The sequence below is a fragment of the Miniopterus schreibersii genome (assembly GCF_964146895.1).
Source record: "Miniopterus schreibersii genome assembly, chromosome: 1".
Taxonomy (NCBI): domain Eukaryota; kingdom Metazoa; phylum Chordata; class Mammalia; order Chiroptera; family Miniopteridae; genus Miniopterus; species Miniopterus schreibersii.
The window spans coordinates 90,941,403-90,960,032 of NC_138101.1; the positions used below are offsets into that span (position 1 = coordinate 90,941,403).

Consider the following 18,630-nt stretch of genomic DNA (forward strand, 5'->3'; position numbering starts at 1 on the left):
TTTGTTTGCATTTTCAGGACATATCTCTTTCCATCCCTTTATTTTCAGTCTGTGTGTATCTTTCGCTGAGGTGGGTGTATTGTAGACAGCAAAGGTAGGGATCTTTTTTCTTTTTAAAAAATATATCTTTATTGATTTCAGAGAGGAAGGGAGAGGGAGAGAGACAGATAGAAACATCAGTGATTAGAGAGTCATTGAATGGCTGCCTCCTGCACACCCCCGACTGGGGATTGAGCCCACAACCTGGGCATGTGCCCTGACCAGGAATTGAACCATGATCTCCTGGATCCTAGGTCGATGCTCAACCACTGAGCCAAGCCCAGCGGCACCAGATCTTGTTTTCTTATCCATTCATCTACTCCATGTCTTTTGATTGGAGCATTGAAGCCATTTACATTTAAAGTGATAATTGATAGGTACACCCTTATTCCTATTTTATTCTTTATAATTATGTCCCCTTCATTTTTCATATTCTTTGTATAAAAGTCCCTTTAATATTTCCTCTAATATTGGTTTGTTGGTGATGAGCTCCTTTAGCTTACCTGGGAAGCTCTTTTTCTCTCCTTCAATTTTAAATGATAGCCTTGCTGGGTAGAGTAGTCTTAGTTGTATGTCCTTGTTTTTCATTACTTTGAATATTTTGTGCCAATACCTAACAACCTGAAATGTTTCTATTGAGAAAGGATCAGACAGTCTTATGTGGGCTCCCTTGTAGGTAGCTATCTGTTTTCCTCTTGCTACTTTTAAGATTCTCTCTTTGTCTTTAAACTTAGCCATTTTAATTTTGAAGTGTCTTAGTGTGAGCCTTTTTGTGTTCATCTGGCTTGGGACTCTGTTTGCATCCTTCACTTGTGTGTCTTTCTTCCTCACCAGGTCAGAAAAGTTTTCAGTCATTATTTATTCATATAGGGTCTCAATTGTTTGCTCTCTCTTTTCTCCTTCTGACAGCCCTACAATGTGGATATTGCTATGCTTTGTGTTGTCCCAGAAGTCTGTTAAACTAGCCTCATTAAAAAAATTGTTTTTAATTATTTATTTATTATTATTTTTTTAAAATTTATTTTGCTGCTCTAATTGGGCGTTTCCTGCTACCTTGTTTTCTAAATTAATGATTCTATTTCCTTTTTCATCTAATTTTCTGTTGATTCCTTCTAGTGTATTCTTCATTTCTGACTGCTTCTTTTATATGATGTCTTTGTCCTTTTTTATACTTGCTCTCTCTCTCTCTTTTTAAACATGTCTCTATTTCAGAAAGAGGAAGAGAGAGAGAAAGAGAGAGAAACATCAATGATGAGAGAATCATTGATCTGCTGCCTCCTGCATGATCCCCACTGAGGATCGAGCTTGCAAGCTGGGAATGTGCCTGACTGGGAACTTAACCACAATCTCCTGAACCATAGGTCGATGCTCAACCTCTGAACCACACTGGCCAGGCTATACTTGCTATTTCTTTATTGAAGTTCTCACTATGTTCCTTGAGTATCTTTGTAACCATGTTCTTGAACTCTGTATCTGGTGCATATCTTGCCTCCGTTTCATTTAGTTCTTTTTTGGTGGATTTTTCTTGTTCTTTCATTTGGGGCATGTTTCTTGGTTTCTCCATTTTGGCTGCCTCTCCAAATTTGTTTCTGTGTAGTGGGTAAATCTGCTATGGCCCCCAGTCTTGGTATAATAACCTTATGTATTAGGTGTCTTGTGAGGCTCAGTGGCACAATCTTTCTGATCACCTGAGCTAGGTGCTCCAGGAAAGTCACTTGTGTGTGTTATGTGAGCCCTCCTTTGGTAGAGCCTTGATTGTTAATGGCCGATTCATGGATGGGGTTGATCCTCAGGCTGGTTGACCACGGTATGTACTGTGTTGCAGTGTGAAAGCTGATGCCATGTTGAGTAATTCACGCCAGCATGGTCTGGTGCCTGCAGAAATCTTTGGGTGTCGTTCTCATGGAGCTAATTGGATCATGCTCTGAAGACCCCCACCACGTGTATTGGTACTTGGCCCTCTTGGGAGGGACTCTGGTGCAAGTCAGGTTCTGCCAGTGATTTCCCTTGGGCTACCTGTGTGGAGTTACAAAGCAATCAGCATTTGTGACTGCCTCGGCTGTGCCTGGGTGTGCCTAGGAGGGGCCAAGCTGCACACCAAGGCCTCCTTCCACCAGTACCAAGCCCGTGGGCCAGGTGGGCAAAAAGCCCAAGTCACCCTGAGATCCACCTCTGCCTACCAGCTTTCTGTTGGGGTCAGTCACTGAAAGAGCTCCTGTTGGTATGTGAGTTGCATGAGGTAAGTGAGTCATCAGGTAAGTGAGAGTGGTGTTCACCAGACTGATACAGATTCAAAGTCAGCTTCATTACTGGGTGTGAGGCTATTCAGCAAAAGTTCCAGGATACACCAATGCCAGCTACCACCCACGGGGTATCCGTGGACCTTTGTGATTGGGTTGGGTGGGGCCTCAGGGAATCATTAGAGTAAAAGCCAGCAGAATTCATCAGGCCCCAGAAGGCCAAGATTTGGCTGTGTGAATGGAGGGCTCTTCATTGGAATGGTGGCCTTAGTTAGACCTGCAAGGGATTTTAAAAAATGGCCCCCACCCCAAAGCCACACAACTTAGTCTCTGACACCCCTTCAGTCCATCAGACCACCTCAAGAGGCCTCCATGAAGTCTACACAGTAGGCGCAGTCAGCTGACTCCTTTGAAGTGTGTTGCTCCGTAGGGTAGAGAACAGGGAGTCAGGACAGTGGGGCTAGTAGATTCCCCAGGTTCATGCTGTAATGAAGGGAGTGCTTAACCCAGGAATGATGGCATCTGTGGGCATTGTGGGAGAGAGGCTCAGTCAGCACAGGAAAGGGACGGAGAGGTCATACCTTCAGCTCTCTTCCCAGAGACATTCAAAGCAGTTTCTCCTTGCATGATTCCATTCCACTCTGAGACACCCTTTCTTCATAGTCCCAGAGTGAGTGTTTGGAATAAGACTTGTGTGCTGGCCCTTTAAGAGGGCTCCTGTCTTTCCAGCAGACTCCCATTTTTTCCTGGAGAACAGAATCCTTGCTGCCTTTCAGAGCCAGATATTATGTGGGCTCTTCTTCCCACCTCTGGTGCCCAAGGCTGGGGACCCGGGTGTGCGTTGAGACCCCATGCTCCTCAGGGGGGAACTTTGCAGCTGAGATACCCCTCAGCATTCTCAACCACCACAAGTGGGTGCGGGGCCTGCCCTTTTTGAATCTCTGCCCTTGCTACCAGTCTAGCTGAGGGTTCTTCTGTAGTTCTTGGTTACCAGAGTAATGTTCAGCTAGTCTTCAGTTGCTTATTCAGGTTGCTAGTTATGTACCTTAGTAGTAATTCCAGTTTGGTACAGAAAGGAGGTGAGTGTAACTCTCAGCTCCTTTGGCTCCATCTTAGATCAGCTCTAATAAAATTCTGAAATGCGGTGTAGGGGCTCACTATTGAGGATATGGTTAGGTGAAATGTGGTGCAGGGGCTCACTGGTGAGGTTATGGGGGGGTGAAATATTTTAAGTGAGGAAGCCTTTAAGCATTAAAATTCGCTACTAAGTTATGTTTGATAGATTTAACATCTAATGAATTGTGACAAAATTAAGTTTGAGGGTTCATGTTTTTCTTTTAATTTAGACCAAGGCCAGTAATTGTTTTACCTCACAGTTATAATCTAGTGATTTGGGAGTAGCTAACTATAGATTAAGAATTCTAAAAGTTAAATTTTAATTATATTCTAATTTTCCTTTGTCCATACTTGATTACTTAAGGGTGAAGTTATTTCAAAAATGTGTGCTCCTACAGCAAAGACAGCAGAAAACCAAAGCAAGCAAATTCACCTTCCAACTTTGCATCTGGAAAAAATGTCTCAAGACTCAGAAATAAATAGGGCATGTGACAGAGAGTATACATTTGCATATTCAGGACATCCTTCTGTGCAAAAGGATGAGGAAATGTGTGTTAAACATGGGAAATTCAAACAGAGGAAGAATTTACAACTTACCAGTGATGAGTTAAAGCAGAAGCGTCATGAATTTTGTGAAAAAGACACTAGTGAGTGTCCTGAGGAAGGGCCCCTCCATAACTCTAAAAAAGGAGGAAGTGTAAAACAAATGCCTTCTAATCTGACAAATAAAGTACTTGATTGTGGGGGAAAAGATGCATTTGGAATGCCTCTCTCTGAAGTATTCCAGACATTTCCTGGGGGAGAACCCACCCTCAAAAATGTGTTTCCATCTCATTCACGCCTTGGGCCCCCAGAGGACTCTTCCTGGTCATCTTCTTCTGAGCTTTGTTTAAGCAAAAAGGAGTTACACTCTGAAAATGATCACAAACCTGACACTGAACATGTTTTAAACAAAAATGAAGAGCGTTTTTGTAGTGATACAGAAAATATCAAAGTAAGGAACCCAGTAGTTACATCCAAAGTGAAAGAAGACCAAGAGTTTGATATGCAGATGACAAAAAATATGAACCCAAATACCACTAATAGGAAATTAGGCGTCAGACATACACCTCAGTCTAGTGGTCTAAAAAGTCATCTTGATTTGCAGATTGCCAGCCACAGTGAAAAAAAACACATGATTCAAATAAAAAAGCACAATACTTATGCTGCTACAAATACTTATAAGGAAACAAAGCCAAATCAAGACTTCTTGCAGAAGCCATTATATGCAGATCATTGCAGTGCTAGTAACTATAAAAGCATGGAATCTGAAATAGAATGGAGTTCCTCTGACCCCTATAGTGTCGGAACACCTACAGGATGTGTAAATGAAGCATTACAGCAAGATGTACAAAGGCTTAACATGGACACATCGAAAGCAGAGCTCCTGGCTTTAAGAAACAGAGGTAGAAGTTCACCTGATAACTTATTGGTAAGTATTTTATTCCTAGTAAAGTAGTTTAGTGTACTTCCCCCCATTTTACATTTATTACTACTTTAAACATCATGAACAAGAAATAAAAGTTATTGTAACAATAAAAAATTTCAGCCTTTTCTAAGAAGAGCTCTATAAATTTTATCCTATTCACCATTTGTACTTTGATAGATGAGGCTTCTTTAGTGTTTTTGTATTCACACTAGAGAAGAACTGTGGGCAGTGCCAGAGCACAAACTGTGGAGTCTGCACACCTGGGGAAGAACCTGAACTTGCTTATCTTTTTCACCTCTCCATTCTAGATTGTGATAACTTAATGAGTTCACTGATGGATGCAGAAGTGCTTAGGACAAAGCCTAGGTTATCAGTTATTAGTAGAGGGAGTTTTTATAGCTGACTTTGAAAGTACTAGAAAAGTAGAATATCTATGGGATATTTTGGGGGGAAAAAAGAATTTTAGGAAATTTAGTCTATCTTAATATGTGCAGGATGAACACTCTTACTGTGGAGTAGCCATATGTTTAGACTGTAAACTCAAATTTTAAGTGTAGAGTTATTAATCTTTTATATAATACATTCTCATTCTGTGGTGACTCAGACAAAGCCCTTTCCAATTCTGAGAGTCTTAAAAATTCTCTTGTGATTTCTTTTTCACTTTAAAAAATTCATCATCTTATTAAATTTTTGAACTTTGGAGTATTTATGCTTGTCTCAAGTTTGAGGTTGGATCCAACTCTATTTTTTTTCCAGAGGGATAGTCACTTATTTCAGGCTTATTTTATATAAACATATAGGTTATTCTTTAATTTCAGAGGCTATCATGATATGTCATTTCAATGAGTGTTAGCTACAAGTCTCCTTTGTTTTACTTAGGTTTCTGATAGGTATGAAAGAGAAGAAAGCCTGTTGCCTGAAAGTCACAAGTTGCAGGATGAAATTGCTGCTCTAAGAATGGAAATAGATGCAGTAAAAAATCAGAACCGGGAAATGGAAAAGAAATGTTTGAAGGACATTGCAATTGCCAAAGAAAAGAATGACCATCTTCAGAAGACAATAAAACTGAATGAGGAAACATTAACAAAAACAATATTTCAATATAATGGACAGCTTGAGGCTCTGACAGCTCAGAATGCAATGCTCAACTCTGAACTGGAGAATGAAAAACAAAACAGAGAAAGACTGGAAGCAGAAGTTGAATCATACCGACCTAGACTGGCTACTGCTCTACAGGATCGTGAACAATGTCAGACATCAAAGAAAGACCTACAACTTGCTTTCCAGAGAATAAGAGATGAATGGTTTTGTTTCCAGGACAAAATGAATTTTGACATGTCTGACCTTAAGAAAAGCAATGAGATTCTTTCTCAACAACTTTCTAAAGCTGAAAGTAAGTTCAGTAGCCTAGAAATTGAGCTTCATCACACAAGAGATGCTCTCAGAGAAAGGACCTTGATTTTAGAAGGCGCAGAAAGAGACCTAAGAAAAATAAAGGGCCAAAAGACGGAAATTGAACACATGTATCAAAGCGAACAATGTAAAGTGAATAAATACATTGCAGAGCAGGAATCCTTAAGGGAGAAGTTATGTCAACTACAAAGTGAAAATATGTTGCTTCGACAGCAGCTGGATGATGCTCACAGCAAAATTGACAGTGAAGAAAAGACAGTTGTTAATATCCTAGATCAGCTTCAGGAGATGAGAAAAATATTTCATGCTGAACAGGACCGAAAGAAGGAGTTAACCAATGAATGGCATCATTTAAAAGAAAGAATATTTAAGTTTGAAAATGATAAAGCAGAAAAAGATGTAAGTATCCAGACAGATAAATAGTTTTCCAATTTCCTAAAAAAAAATTCAGAGTAATATTTGATGATGGTTAAATGTGAATCTAGTTGAATATTAAAAATATATAGATTATAAATGTGTTTGCTCCATCAGCTTAAAAGACATTGTATCCAGCAACTGAGCATTAGGTCTGAGAGGTGCTTTGTTTTGAGTAAAGACTTTCTGTTGCCTATGAAATTTTAAGAGGTTAAGCCATAGATTGTTAATAGATATAGACTGATATTAAAATTTAGTCTTATACTGATACAATAATAATTTTAATCTTTCTGTCACCACATCTTAATTCCTTTAGGAAGCAGATAAATGGAAATGTTCATACCTAAAATGAGTATTTTGAAATTAAGATTCAATTAAGTGGATTATCTTGACACTATTTCAGATTTTCCAGATGAACTGAAGTGAAGATGCTGTATATCTCATAGTACCTTTTCTTCAGTGGCTTCTTGTACATTTTAGTTGGTATAATGTTATTTTGAATTTGAATTAAATTTGGAAATATTTCAGTCTCAAGTAATATATTCATGAGACCCCTCAGCTCTTTTAAAGGCATCTACTTTTCATTAAATCGTAATTTGGGACAAATGTGATGAGTTTTAGCAAATTTATACTTTCCACTACTATTTATAATTTTCTTTGAATATTTTTACAAGTGATTGGATCGTGTTTCTCATGGCAAGGCCTAATTACTATCGTTTGGAGATGTTTGTCCAATACAGAGAGAATTGTAACTCTCTGTGATTTCTTAATTTGACATTGGATCTCCATTTCAGACTAGTGACAGGTGGCAGGATTTATGTGTAGCAGGGAGAGAGGGCAAGGCCGGGTTACCCTCGAAGGCCATTGGAATGACTTCACTTTCTATTATGATAGGAATCTATTGGAAGAATTTGAGCAAGGGATTGAATGTATGAGGAGCTCTGAAGTTCATTGAAGCCTCTGGTTAAAAAAATAAAATAAAAAGAGAAAAATGTTCCACAATGTTGAACTTACTACCACTTGATCCACCTACATACCCATTTCTCTTTGGGACGTCAGTAGATTGTAAAGCTTTGAGATTCATGAAGAGGGTCAGGGCTTGAGAGAGGGGCTGAATCAGCTGTCTAAGTAACCTAATACTGATTAGGCAGGAGGATTGCATTTCTGTGTCTTTAACCTGATTAAGCAAACAGGAATCTGTCCATTATGAGGAAAAGAAGGCGAATTGATGTATGTGGTGATATTTCCCAGTTACATATTATGTTAATAATATGTGACTCTAAGTACATCCAGCGTGGGCAGAAGTAGGTTTACAGTTGTTCCTATGGAGAGTAATGCAGTAATTAGTAAATAACAATACAAAAGTAAACTGTGTTTCATGTACTCACAGCTGTAACCTTTAGCCCTATCCTGTATGTGAAGTTATAATTATTAACATAATTTAATTAAAATGTGATTTCTAAAACCAGTAACGGAAATATCTTACTAGGCAATTGTGAGACAACTTCAACAAGACCTGGCTGATACCAAAAATAAACTATCCACGTTAGAGGCTTTGCAGAAGGTTGAATCACCCTCTCGTATGAATTTAGAAGACGAGAAAAAGAAGTTAAAGCAAGAATTAGATGAAAGCAGAAGTCAAGTATGTACGAAATTTAACATGTCATCAGTTCATCTACAGCTGGTTAAACAATATAAAGTGTTTTAGGGTACTACTTTTCATGGTTAGCTTTCTTTTCTATTTTTATTGTAATTAATTTATTATAATTTTATTATCTTTATAGTGCACTTATTTCTTAAACCCTGGCTTTTATCCTGCCATTTGTATTTTATGGTTTTTCTTATAATATTTAGCCTTAGGAAAGTTGAGAATTATGCAGTGTTCTTCATAAAAGTCAAGAGGCTTTTTTTTTTCTTTTTTTTAACTAAAAAATATTTTTAGTGATATCTCCATTATCATGATGAGGCAGCCAGATAAAATCAAAGGATAATGCTTAATGGAATGTTCCAGAAAATTGTTTTAGTTCTTACCTTCATTTTGGTGAATAGATATAGAATCTGTATTTATTTTACAGATTTTGAAATAACTTGTACGGGACGGTCATTATACAAACTGGTTGAAGTAGGCATATCCTTCACTTCCTCTCAGAATATTATGAAAGCATGGAAATCGTCAGACAATTAAGAAAATTAAATCTAGATCAACCATTGGATTTTTTTTGACAAAAGCTGTATTGATATAATTTACATATCATATAATTTGCCCATTTAAATGGTACAAATCAATACTTTTAAACATATTCAGAGAGTTGTGCATCTATCATCTCAATCAATTATAGAATATTTTTATCACTCCAAAAACAAACTCCACATCTCTTAGCTGTCTACCAGCTTCTCATCTCACCCTGCACCAGGCTACCACCAGGCTACTTTTTCTCTGTTGACTTGTCTATTCTGGATATTTCATGTATATGCAAGCACACAAGTTGCAGTCCTTTGTGATGGGCTTCTTTCACTTAATGTAATGTTTTAAAGGTTCACCCACATTATAGCACATATCAATATTTTATTTCTTTTTATTGCTGAACAATACTTCATTGTGTAGCTCAACCATTTATCCATTCATCAGTTGATGGCACTTTGTGTTGTTTTCACTTTTTGGCTGTTAATAATTCTACTGTGAAGATTAGTGTACAAGTCATTGTGTGAACATGTTTTTATTTCCTTGCCATTGGACTTTATCCTCTGAGATAACTGGGCTGATGTCAGCATCTTTCTGCTGTTACTCATGCTGTCCATTCTGACTTTTCAGTTTCTGTTCCTCTTGCTTATTCCTACATCTATCTGGACCTGGCTCCCAATCTCTCCTTGTCCATGAAGTGATCTCTGACTGTTCGAACTCTCACTGACCTCATCCTTTTAAGCACTTGTCATCTCTTCTGTACAAGAGAATTTAGGCCTTAATTTTACATTGTTTTAATTTTTCTCATAAGAGATAATCTTGTCTTTCTAAGTATAAATTTGTCCGTGACATATATTATATGATATAAGTATATGATATTATATGATATAGTCATATAAGTTGGAAATATTTGAGCTTAACTATTGTTAGAATAAAATTAAATACTTTATATCACTGATGGACTTGGGATTGAAACCCAGATATTTGATCAACACAGTGTTGAGGTGAAGAGTCTGAATTGGCAAGAAGATAGCTCTAGCTTTCTCAGGCCTTCAAAGAATATAGTTGAGTATGTATGTGAAAGGCACGTCAGAAGTCTTCCCTAGGTCCGGTCTCTATGGAATAGGAAATTATTATTATTTTTTAAAGGCAAATAATTGATAATCTGATGCTCATGAAAAACACTTGCATTATGAGAAAAAGCAAGACAGAGAATGCTGGTTAACGAAAGTGCCCCCAAGATCAGAACAGAACACTAGCACACTCAAAGTAACACCAATAAGAATCAACATAAAATGTACAAGATTAGCTATCTACATAGGTGACCTATCACATCATGGTTTATGAGTGTGTGGTTGAGGGTATTGTCTATGAGGAGCTAGAAGGGAGGAAGAGAAGTACAGATGAACTCAGCAAAGGGGTCAGGGCTGGAAATGTTGAGGGAATCTGGTCTGAAGTGTTGAGATTTAAGGAACTCTGAATTTTAGGAAAGGAATAGACTGATCTCTATCTATAAGTCTGTCTCTGTTTTGCTTGGTAGTTCAGTTCATTAAATTCCAGCTATGAGTGAAATCATATGGTACTTGTCTACTGATGGTGTTGGTGGTATTGGAGGGGGGTGTAGGGATGGAGCGGAAAAGAAAAAAGCTAGAGAAAACTCATGGACAGGGACAACAGGGTGGCAATTGCAGGGCTGTGAGGGGATTGGGGGAGGTGGAAGGGGGCATAGATGGGATACGTGGTGATGGAAAGAAAAAAAAGAAGTGAGGTAGAAAAAACAAAAAGTAATAAAAAAGAAAAGTGTGAAGCTGGGTGATGAACCTCTGGAGGGTAAATATAATATTCTATCTTCTTTTGTTTGTGTTAGAAATTTTCTATAAAAAAAGGTTAAATAAAAACAGATTGTCTTAGGTGAGCACTGTCTATCCGCTGCTTGACTGAGCTCCCCCAGTTCCTCCTTCAGAGCCCTCCTCTTGTGCATGTGTCTGCGATTCGAGCCTATCAGCTTTGAGCCTGTCAGCTTTCTGTCTCTTAGGAATTCCTCATAATTTCTGTTGTATTGATTATATACTGATTTTCATGTGCTAAGTATACAGTCTCTAGCCCATATCTTTAGTTTAATGTGTTGCTATAAACAAAGACCATTGAATTATAAAACCAGGTATTGAGTTTCTTAAACTTGTTACATCTCCCCTCAACTTCAGTGTAGCTCTAGCTCATGGCATTCAACAGGGTGAAGACAAATAAACATGCTACCACTTTGTTCCAAACAAACAAAAAATAAATAAAGAGTAAAACTAAACTAAAAAGGAATAGAAAGAGTCGAGGACTGTCCATCATGTAGAAATGAATTGGGGTTGGAGGCCCAGAGGGTGGGGTGTGGTCCTTGTTCCCAGTAGCTGTGGGAAGTAAAGCAGCACAGGGCCTAAAGGAGCCTCAGGAAGTGCTTGGGGCAGTTACAGGGCTGGAGTGGATTCTCCTATAAAAGGAGAGGCGTGGTGAGAGCAGGAGCCTGGGGGTGAGCCTGTGTTAAAGATGCTAGCGTTGAGTGGAAGTGGGGAGCAGGATGATGGGAAAAGCTACAAGGATCAAGTAAAAGCTATGATTTTATTCAATATAGAGAAGACAAACTTTGTTTAAAGAGAAAAGTGTTTAACAGAGAAGGAGAGATTGAAACTTACGGCAGAAGCTTACAGAGAACGAGAGCATCTCATCCTAAAATCAGATTTGCATGGGAAGTTTTCAAAGATTATCCTTGTAAGATTCGATTTAATAAAACCTGGAATATGTTGAATTATTAATGGAATGTTTCTAGGACAGTTTTAGAAACTAAAATGTCAATATAGCCATTCTCTTAAAGTTTTGGTTTTTTTTAAAGACTTGGTATTTTATATGTCAAAACCTCTGTTTTAGCAAATTTTCGCAATTTAAATTCCAGACAAAAAATGGTGAAACTTTAAAGTCAATTTAAGCTGCTGTAAGAGGTTATTAGTTTTCAAATCTGTCCTTATGAGCACCAGGTTTATAAACTAGATTTTATAAACCTGTCTACTACGTTTTATAAACCTGTTTACACATATTATTCATGAACTCATGAGAAATCATATTTTTAAGAAAGAAGAGTGAATGTTTAGATTTTTAAAAATAATTCACTTTAAAAGTGTTTTTCACAGATTCAGCATGAAAAGAAACAGATAAGGGAATGGGCTGAGTTAAAATTCTTCCTGCAGTCTTGCCTGCATGAAGGATTAAAGAAGATGGGTGAACTGGAGAAAGAGTTCACTAGGTAAGGTTTTAATATTTCAGACCATTTCCACCTTCAGTTAAGATTTAACTGCCACTTACTTTATTAAAACCAAAATTGAAATTCATTTCCTATGTGTAACTTTCATAATTAAACAAATTTTCCTATTTAAAAATTTACTTCAGAAACTCACAGCACAATCTGAAACTGCTTTGAGGGCCGAAATACTACTTTTTTTTTTCTTTAAATACATGTTTATTGATTTCAGAGAGAGGAAGGGAGGGGGAGAGAGAGAGACAGAAACGTCTATGATGAGAGAGTCATTGGTCCGCTGCCTCCTGCACGCCCCTGACTGGGGATCGAGCCCGCAGTCTGGGCATGTGCCCTGACTGGGAATCGAACCCTGATCTCCTGGATCCTAGGTCGATGCTCAACCGCTGAGCCACGCCTGGCCAGGCTCTACTTACTCTTTAGTGGTTCCTAAAACAATAATGAGGATGCATTTTGCATATCCTGTCAACTGCACTTTTCATGTCTACCTTGAATTTTTACTTCTGCAAGATGTCTTTGCTCTCTGGTGACCTTTCCTAATTTCAGTCGTGAGTGTGCTTCCCTTCAGCATTCAAATAGTTTAATATCTAAAAGCCTCCCTGTGTCATTGTTTAACAACATCAAAAATTCTCTTGATTTGGCTTATGTTTCTTTCTCCTTTTTTAGTTATAAAATATATCACACATACAAAACTGTCTGTATGACTTAAAGAAGTTGTATAATCGTGTTTTTACCACTAGTGAAAAATAATGGGATTTTCCCCAATGTCTGGGAATCCCCACATGGCTTCCTGTCTGTTTATTTGCCGAGCACTTAAGTTTGTTCTCTGATCCTCACCAGTGTTTTCCCCTCATTTCACTGTCTTTCTCTACATTGCTTTGTATCCCTTTCATTTTGTTAACGTTGTGCGAGCAAAGATATCTTCTTAAACTGCCTCGAAGAGACTGCTACACATGCTCTCTCTGACTTCCCTTCTTCTAAAGCCCTGCCCCTTTCTAATTCTGCCTTCAAGTCAGACTTCAAAGATGTTTCTCTCCTGCTTCTCTTTCTATTTCGAATGAGCTCCTTGATGTTTTTGTTGGGACCTTTCTTCTTGTAGACTGTCGTCAGGAGGTACCAAAAGGTATTTTTGTGTCTCTTCAAAACATTCACTTGTAATTATGCTTTTCTTCTTCACTTTGGATACTGATCTCTGGTTTATAGTTGATATTTAATAATAGGTTCATGTTTTATATTGACATACTAACATGAATATTAATAATAACTTAATTATAAGAACTCTGCATAGTTTCAATATTAACTCTGTATCACATATGCCATAAATTTTTTTCACCTTATATTTATAATTTAGATAGTATGCTTTCAAACAGTATTAGATTGGTACAAATGAGAGGATCATAATTTATAGATTTATTTATTTTTTATGATAGAACATAGTATCTGTTCAAATAATTATCAAATATTTACTCTTAAAGAATTGAACTTACTCATTTTGTACATTTCTGCAGATTTAAGGAACTCTTAAACATTACACAAAGGAAGTTAAATGAACATGAAAATGAGGATCTTAGTTTTCCTGAAGATTTAAAACCAAGTCTAATTGAAATGGAAATTCAGACTAATATGTTAAAAGAGAAGGTAATTGTAAATTAGTTTTCGGACCCCAAAATCACCCACTTTGGGGAAATACATATCATTCAATTCTTTGAGCAGTGAAATACAGATTTTTCTATTAATTGTATAGACTTGGTATCAGTGAACAAGACAGCCTTTTTTCTTTGTCACTTTTCTATAAAAAGGGCATACTGTTAATTCTTCTGTGCCTTGAACCCTGGCAAGAAGCATACCATTACTGGACCCCAGGCACCAGCACGAAATTAAAATCTTTTTTGGCAATGACTTTATTGAGATATAATGAACATACCATGCAGTTCACTCATTTAAAGTGTACAATTCAGTGGTTTTTCCTATATTCCAAGAGTTATACAGTCATCATCACAATCCATTTTAGAACATTTGCATCACCGTAAAAAGTAACCCTGTGCCCTTTAGCAACCACCCTGTGCCCGTTTCCACTTCCGCACCCTTCCTAGCCCTAGGAACCACTACTGTCCGCTCAGTCTCTCCAGTTTTGTCTATTCTGCACATTTCATATCAGTGGAATCACACAATATGTGGTCCTCTGTGACTGCCCTTTATATTTAGCATGATGTTTTCAAGGAACATCTATTTTGTGACATGTATCACCAGTACTGCGTTTCTGTTTATTGCTGAATAACATTTCATTGCATGGAGCAACTACATTTTTTTATCTGTTCATCATTTGATGGCCCTTTAGGGTTGTTTCCACTTTTTGGTTTTGTTAATAATGCTGCTATGAGCATTCATATCCAAGTTTTCATTCTTTTGGGAATATATTTATAAATGGGACTGCTGGATCATATATTTAACTTTTGAGAAACTGCCAGACTTTTTTCCAAAGTGCTTACACCATTTTGCATTTTCATTCACAATGTATGAGGGTTCCTGTTTCTCTGCATTCTTGCCAACATTTGCCATTGGCTGTCTTTTGACTGTCGCCATCCTGGTGGGTGTGAAGTGGCATCTTATTGTGGTTTTGATTTGCGATTTTCTAATGACTAGTGATGTCCACCGTCTTTTCACATGCTGACTATCCATCTGTGTATCTTCTTGGAAAACCTGCCTCTTCAATCCCTTCACCCATTTTCAATTGGATTGTGTTTTTATTATTGAATTGTAAGAGTTCTGTATATATCCTAGATACAAACCCCTTATTAGATAAAGGATTTTCAAATATTTCTTCCATTCAGTAGCTCCCCTTTTCACTTTCTTGATGGTGCCTTTTAAAGCACAGAAGTTTTTGATTTTGACCAAGTCCAGTTAGTCTAATTTTGTCTTTTGGTTTCATATCTAAAAAAAATACCCAAATCCTGTCATGAAGACATACACCTATGTTTTCTTCTAAGAGTTTTATAGTTTTAGCTTTTACATTTTGAGTTAATTTTTATGTATGGTAGGAGGTACAGATCTAATTTTACTCTTTTGCATGTGGAAATCCAGTTGTCCCAGCACAATTTGTTAAAAAAGACTATTCATGTCTGATTTAACTGTTTGGCTCCCTCGTCAAAAAGCACTTGGCCATAATGTGCGGGTTAATTTTTGGATTCTCCCTTCTAATTCATTGATTGATAAGTCTGTCCTTCTGCTAGCCCAAATCAAATTTTATGAGTGCTCTTTCCCAGTCATCTTGCATATTACCAGGTGTTTTATGTAATAATAAAAAGTCAGTGTAGTGGAATGTTTTTAACTCTCCTTTCGTGGAGATATTTTGCTTCCTGATAAAGCCCGTGGCCAGCTTGTGTTTGCTGACTCTGACAGGAGGGGAAAGTAGGCTCACAAAGATAACACCCATTCCTTTTACTCTCCAACCTTTAGTCTCTAACCCAGCGCCTCCCGCTTCGCTTCATTTCCATTAAACCCTGTAACAGATCTGCTGCCTTGGCATCTACTTCATGTGATTAACTCATAATTCATAGACTCACCGGCAGGTTTCACTGCCCAGGGAGGAGAAGGGTCACACCTGGCTTGTCCCCTCTCCTCTTTGGAAATGTCTCAATTTGAAATCTCAAAAATGTAAAGCCTATTTGTTTTCATGGAGAAACATTGTGGTGTGACATGAAGATGAGTCGGTCTTACCTTCCCTTTCAAACAAGCTTGAGGTAAGGTAGAAGGAAATTGTATGTAAATGGTGCTGAAGGACACTGCATTGGTTTTACTACTGAGATTTAAAGCGATTTCATAATGTTCTCTATTTCCTCACTGAGGAGAGGAAGACTTGTCCTAACCATGCACTGCTTCTCCAGGGCCCTTGGCTCTTCTCCCTGAGCCCTTTTCATAAGAGGTGACCTGTGCTTACAGCTCTTTTCTCAGCCCGCCTCCTCCCTGTAGAAGGTCTAAGGCCCACAAGCCTCTTTTTATTGTGCACTGTCTTGTTCTCCTTTAGTCCAAGTGAGCAAGCAGAGGTTTTGCTACTACAGTTCTCTTAGAAGCTTTGAGTTTCCTGTGAATTTTATTTGCATTCATACCATTAGAAAAGCCGCCCTCGCACACTGTTTTAAGGTAAGCTCTTCACCTTGGGCTTCCTGGAGGTGTTGTAGGACAGTGCCTTGAAAACTCTCACATTCTGGAAATCCTTAAAGGCATCTGAGGCACCACATAAGTCTTTCTGAGGTCTTAAGGGTTTTATAAGTCTTGGCTTCATCCTTAGACCATGCTTTCCTGGAACACCCTGGATTTGATGTTACCCAGAAGCCATGTGTGTATTTTAGCATTATTTGACCATTGGACATGTGGGAGAAGCTCTAAATGGGAAATGGATATTGGAACCCGGTAAGTTCTGGTTCTCTGCCATTTAATAGTCTTCCTTTAGCTCATCTTTCTAGTGCATTTCACTTTCAGGGCTTCCTAGGGAGAATCCCGTCATCCTTGTTTCAGTGTCATTTTGCTCACTTGCCCAGAAGCGCTTGCTGTCAGCCGCCTCAGGGCTATGAGGCCTCCACTCACTATTTCTTGGAGGCCCTTTTGGTTTTCATTGTCACACCTCTATACATTATCTCTGGATCCACCTACCTCCTGTTCAAAGGCACTCCCCCACATGTGTGTGTGAGCACTCCATTTTTAATATCAGTATCTGTGCCAGTTATTTATTGGTGCTTAATAAGCCACCCCTAAAGCCTGTGTCTTAAAACAGCATTTACTTTGTTGGCAAATCTGCAGTGAGGCCGGCTCATTTCTTTTCCACTTGCCATCAGCTGGGGTGACTTGAAGCTGGGAACTAGACTCATGTAAAGGCTATTCATTCACCTGTTTGTCAGTGGCAGGCTTTTGGCTGGGACATTAGCTGGGGCAGACTCAGCTGCCACCAAGACGAGGACTGACTACGCGGCCTGGGCTGCTTCATCCTTCACAACAGGGTGGCCGGGTCTCAGGGTGAACTTCCCGAGAGAGTGAGATGGGAGCTGTGTCACCAGACACAGAAGTCACACAGCAGGTCCACCACATTCTATTCACTAGAAACCAGTGACTAAGGCCAGCACTGCTTCATGGAGAAGTGCAAAGGAGTTGTAGACATGTTTCAGTAACTGCCTCACTCGCCTTGTCTTAGCAAACAATCATCATCTCTAAGGAGGTTCTTCCTCCCACGCCCTTATCACTGACATTCCAGCAGGTTTGTTGTTGATGGTGCTGTTCTTTTTGTTTAGTATGGTCCCTTATTTTGTGGGAAGTAACAAAGAAGTTCAATATTTCACTATTGATTTAAGCCCTACTTTTTTAGGGCTCATCTCGCTTAAACTTTTACAGTGAGAGATGTGATTTCTCCGCAACCCATGGGATCATTTTTTCTTGGAATGCAATTCAAATGAGCATCAACCATTTGTAGTTCAATACAAGACTTATGGCGTTAGAATCCATAGTTAGAAGATTCATTAATTAGAGTCTCATTTTGAAAGTCTTATTTTGGGATGCATTTGTTGACTCAGTCCTAAATACCTCAAAATGATATCCCTGCACTTCTTCAAAAATTATGAAGAGTTAAGATGGGGGAAGAGGTAAGAGGCTTTCTCCTAAGAGGTGCCATAGAGTCATTTTGTGGAGGAAAGACATGAAACAGTCAGAGAAAAAAAGAGTATAAAATCAACTGCAGACTCTGTGTGGCAAATATGATGACAGCAAATATATGTTTGTGACTCCTGGTTGTTTTAACTTTGGTCTTGATTCTGAGTAATCCAAGGTTCCACATTCTAAGACTGTACTACAGTACGGATAACATTTTACTGCAACTGAATTCATTTCAAAATGTCACAATTAACTGGTGTTGAATTAAGACTATTCTCAGTCCACAGCTTCATAACCAAACTATATTATTTCATTCACGCAGACTGATGATTTCATAGCAATAGAGGAACCTGCATCTTCAGCATGTGCACATCTGGATGAAGAAAATACACGTCAACAGACATTATCATCAGTGAAAGCAATTCAAAAGAAATGTGAAAAACTAGAGGATAAAAAACAGAAGTGGAAACAAAAAGCAAAAATGCTCAGAAAAAAAATGGAACTGAAGATGTCAGAAACAGAACAGCATGAACAGACGATTGGGGAGAAAACAGTAGAGCATTTAAATGAAAAATTAAAACAAGCCCATCTGTTGTTACAGGTTAATTTCTTGATCTTTAATGTGCTTTATTTCATTTCACTGCAAATTTTACTTTGGACATAGACATTGTATGTGTTTTCTCCACTTCCCTTAATAGCAATTTGTTCTGTAGATTTCAGGAAGGAAGGTGGCATATTTCTCATTTCAGTATTTTAATTTCCATCATTATTATCACTAAATTGACCATTCAGAACGATTCTTACTAGAGGATCATTTTATTTTTAA

The 18,630-nt window shown here is 38.2% G+C and overlaps 1 protein-coding gene across 1 annotated transcript in view; it reads left to right on the plus strand.

The window, feature by feature from the left end:
- Positions 1–3,942: 3,942 nt before the first annotated feature.
- The window catches only part of LOC308567874 (ankyrin repeat domain-containing protein 26-like), a gene marked incomplete at both ends in the record, with an annotated part of 38,194 nt that continues 23,506 nt past the window's right edge, over positions 3,943–18,630 (plus strand). The window contains 6 exons of the mRNA XM_081159961.1: positions 3,943–4,866; positions 5,743–6,675; positions 8,180–8,332; positions 12,046–12,158; positions 13,676–13,805; positions 18,127–18,216. Coding sequence (XP_081016087.1) covers positions 3,943–4,866; positions 5,743–6,675; positions 8,180–8,332; positions 12,046–12,158; positions 13,676–13,805; positions 18,127–18,216 — 2,343 coding nt within the window. The remainder of the gene's footprint in view (positions 4,867–5,742; positions 6,676–8,179; positions 8,333–12,045; positions 12,159–13,675; positions 13,806–18,126; positions 18,217–18,630) is intronic.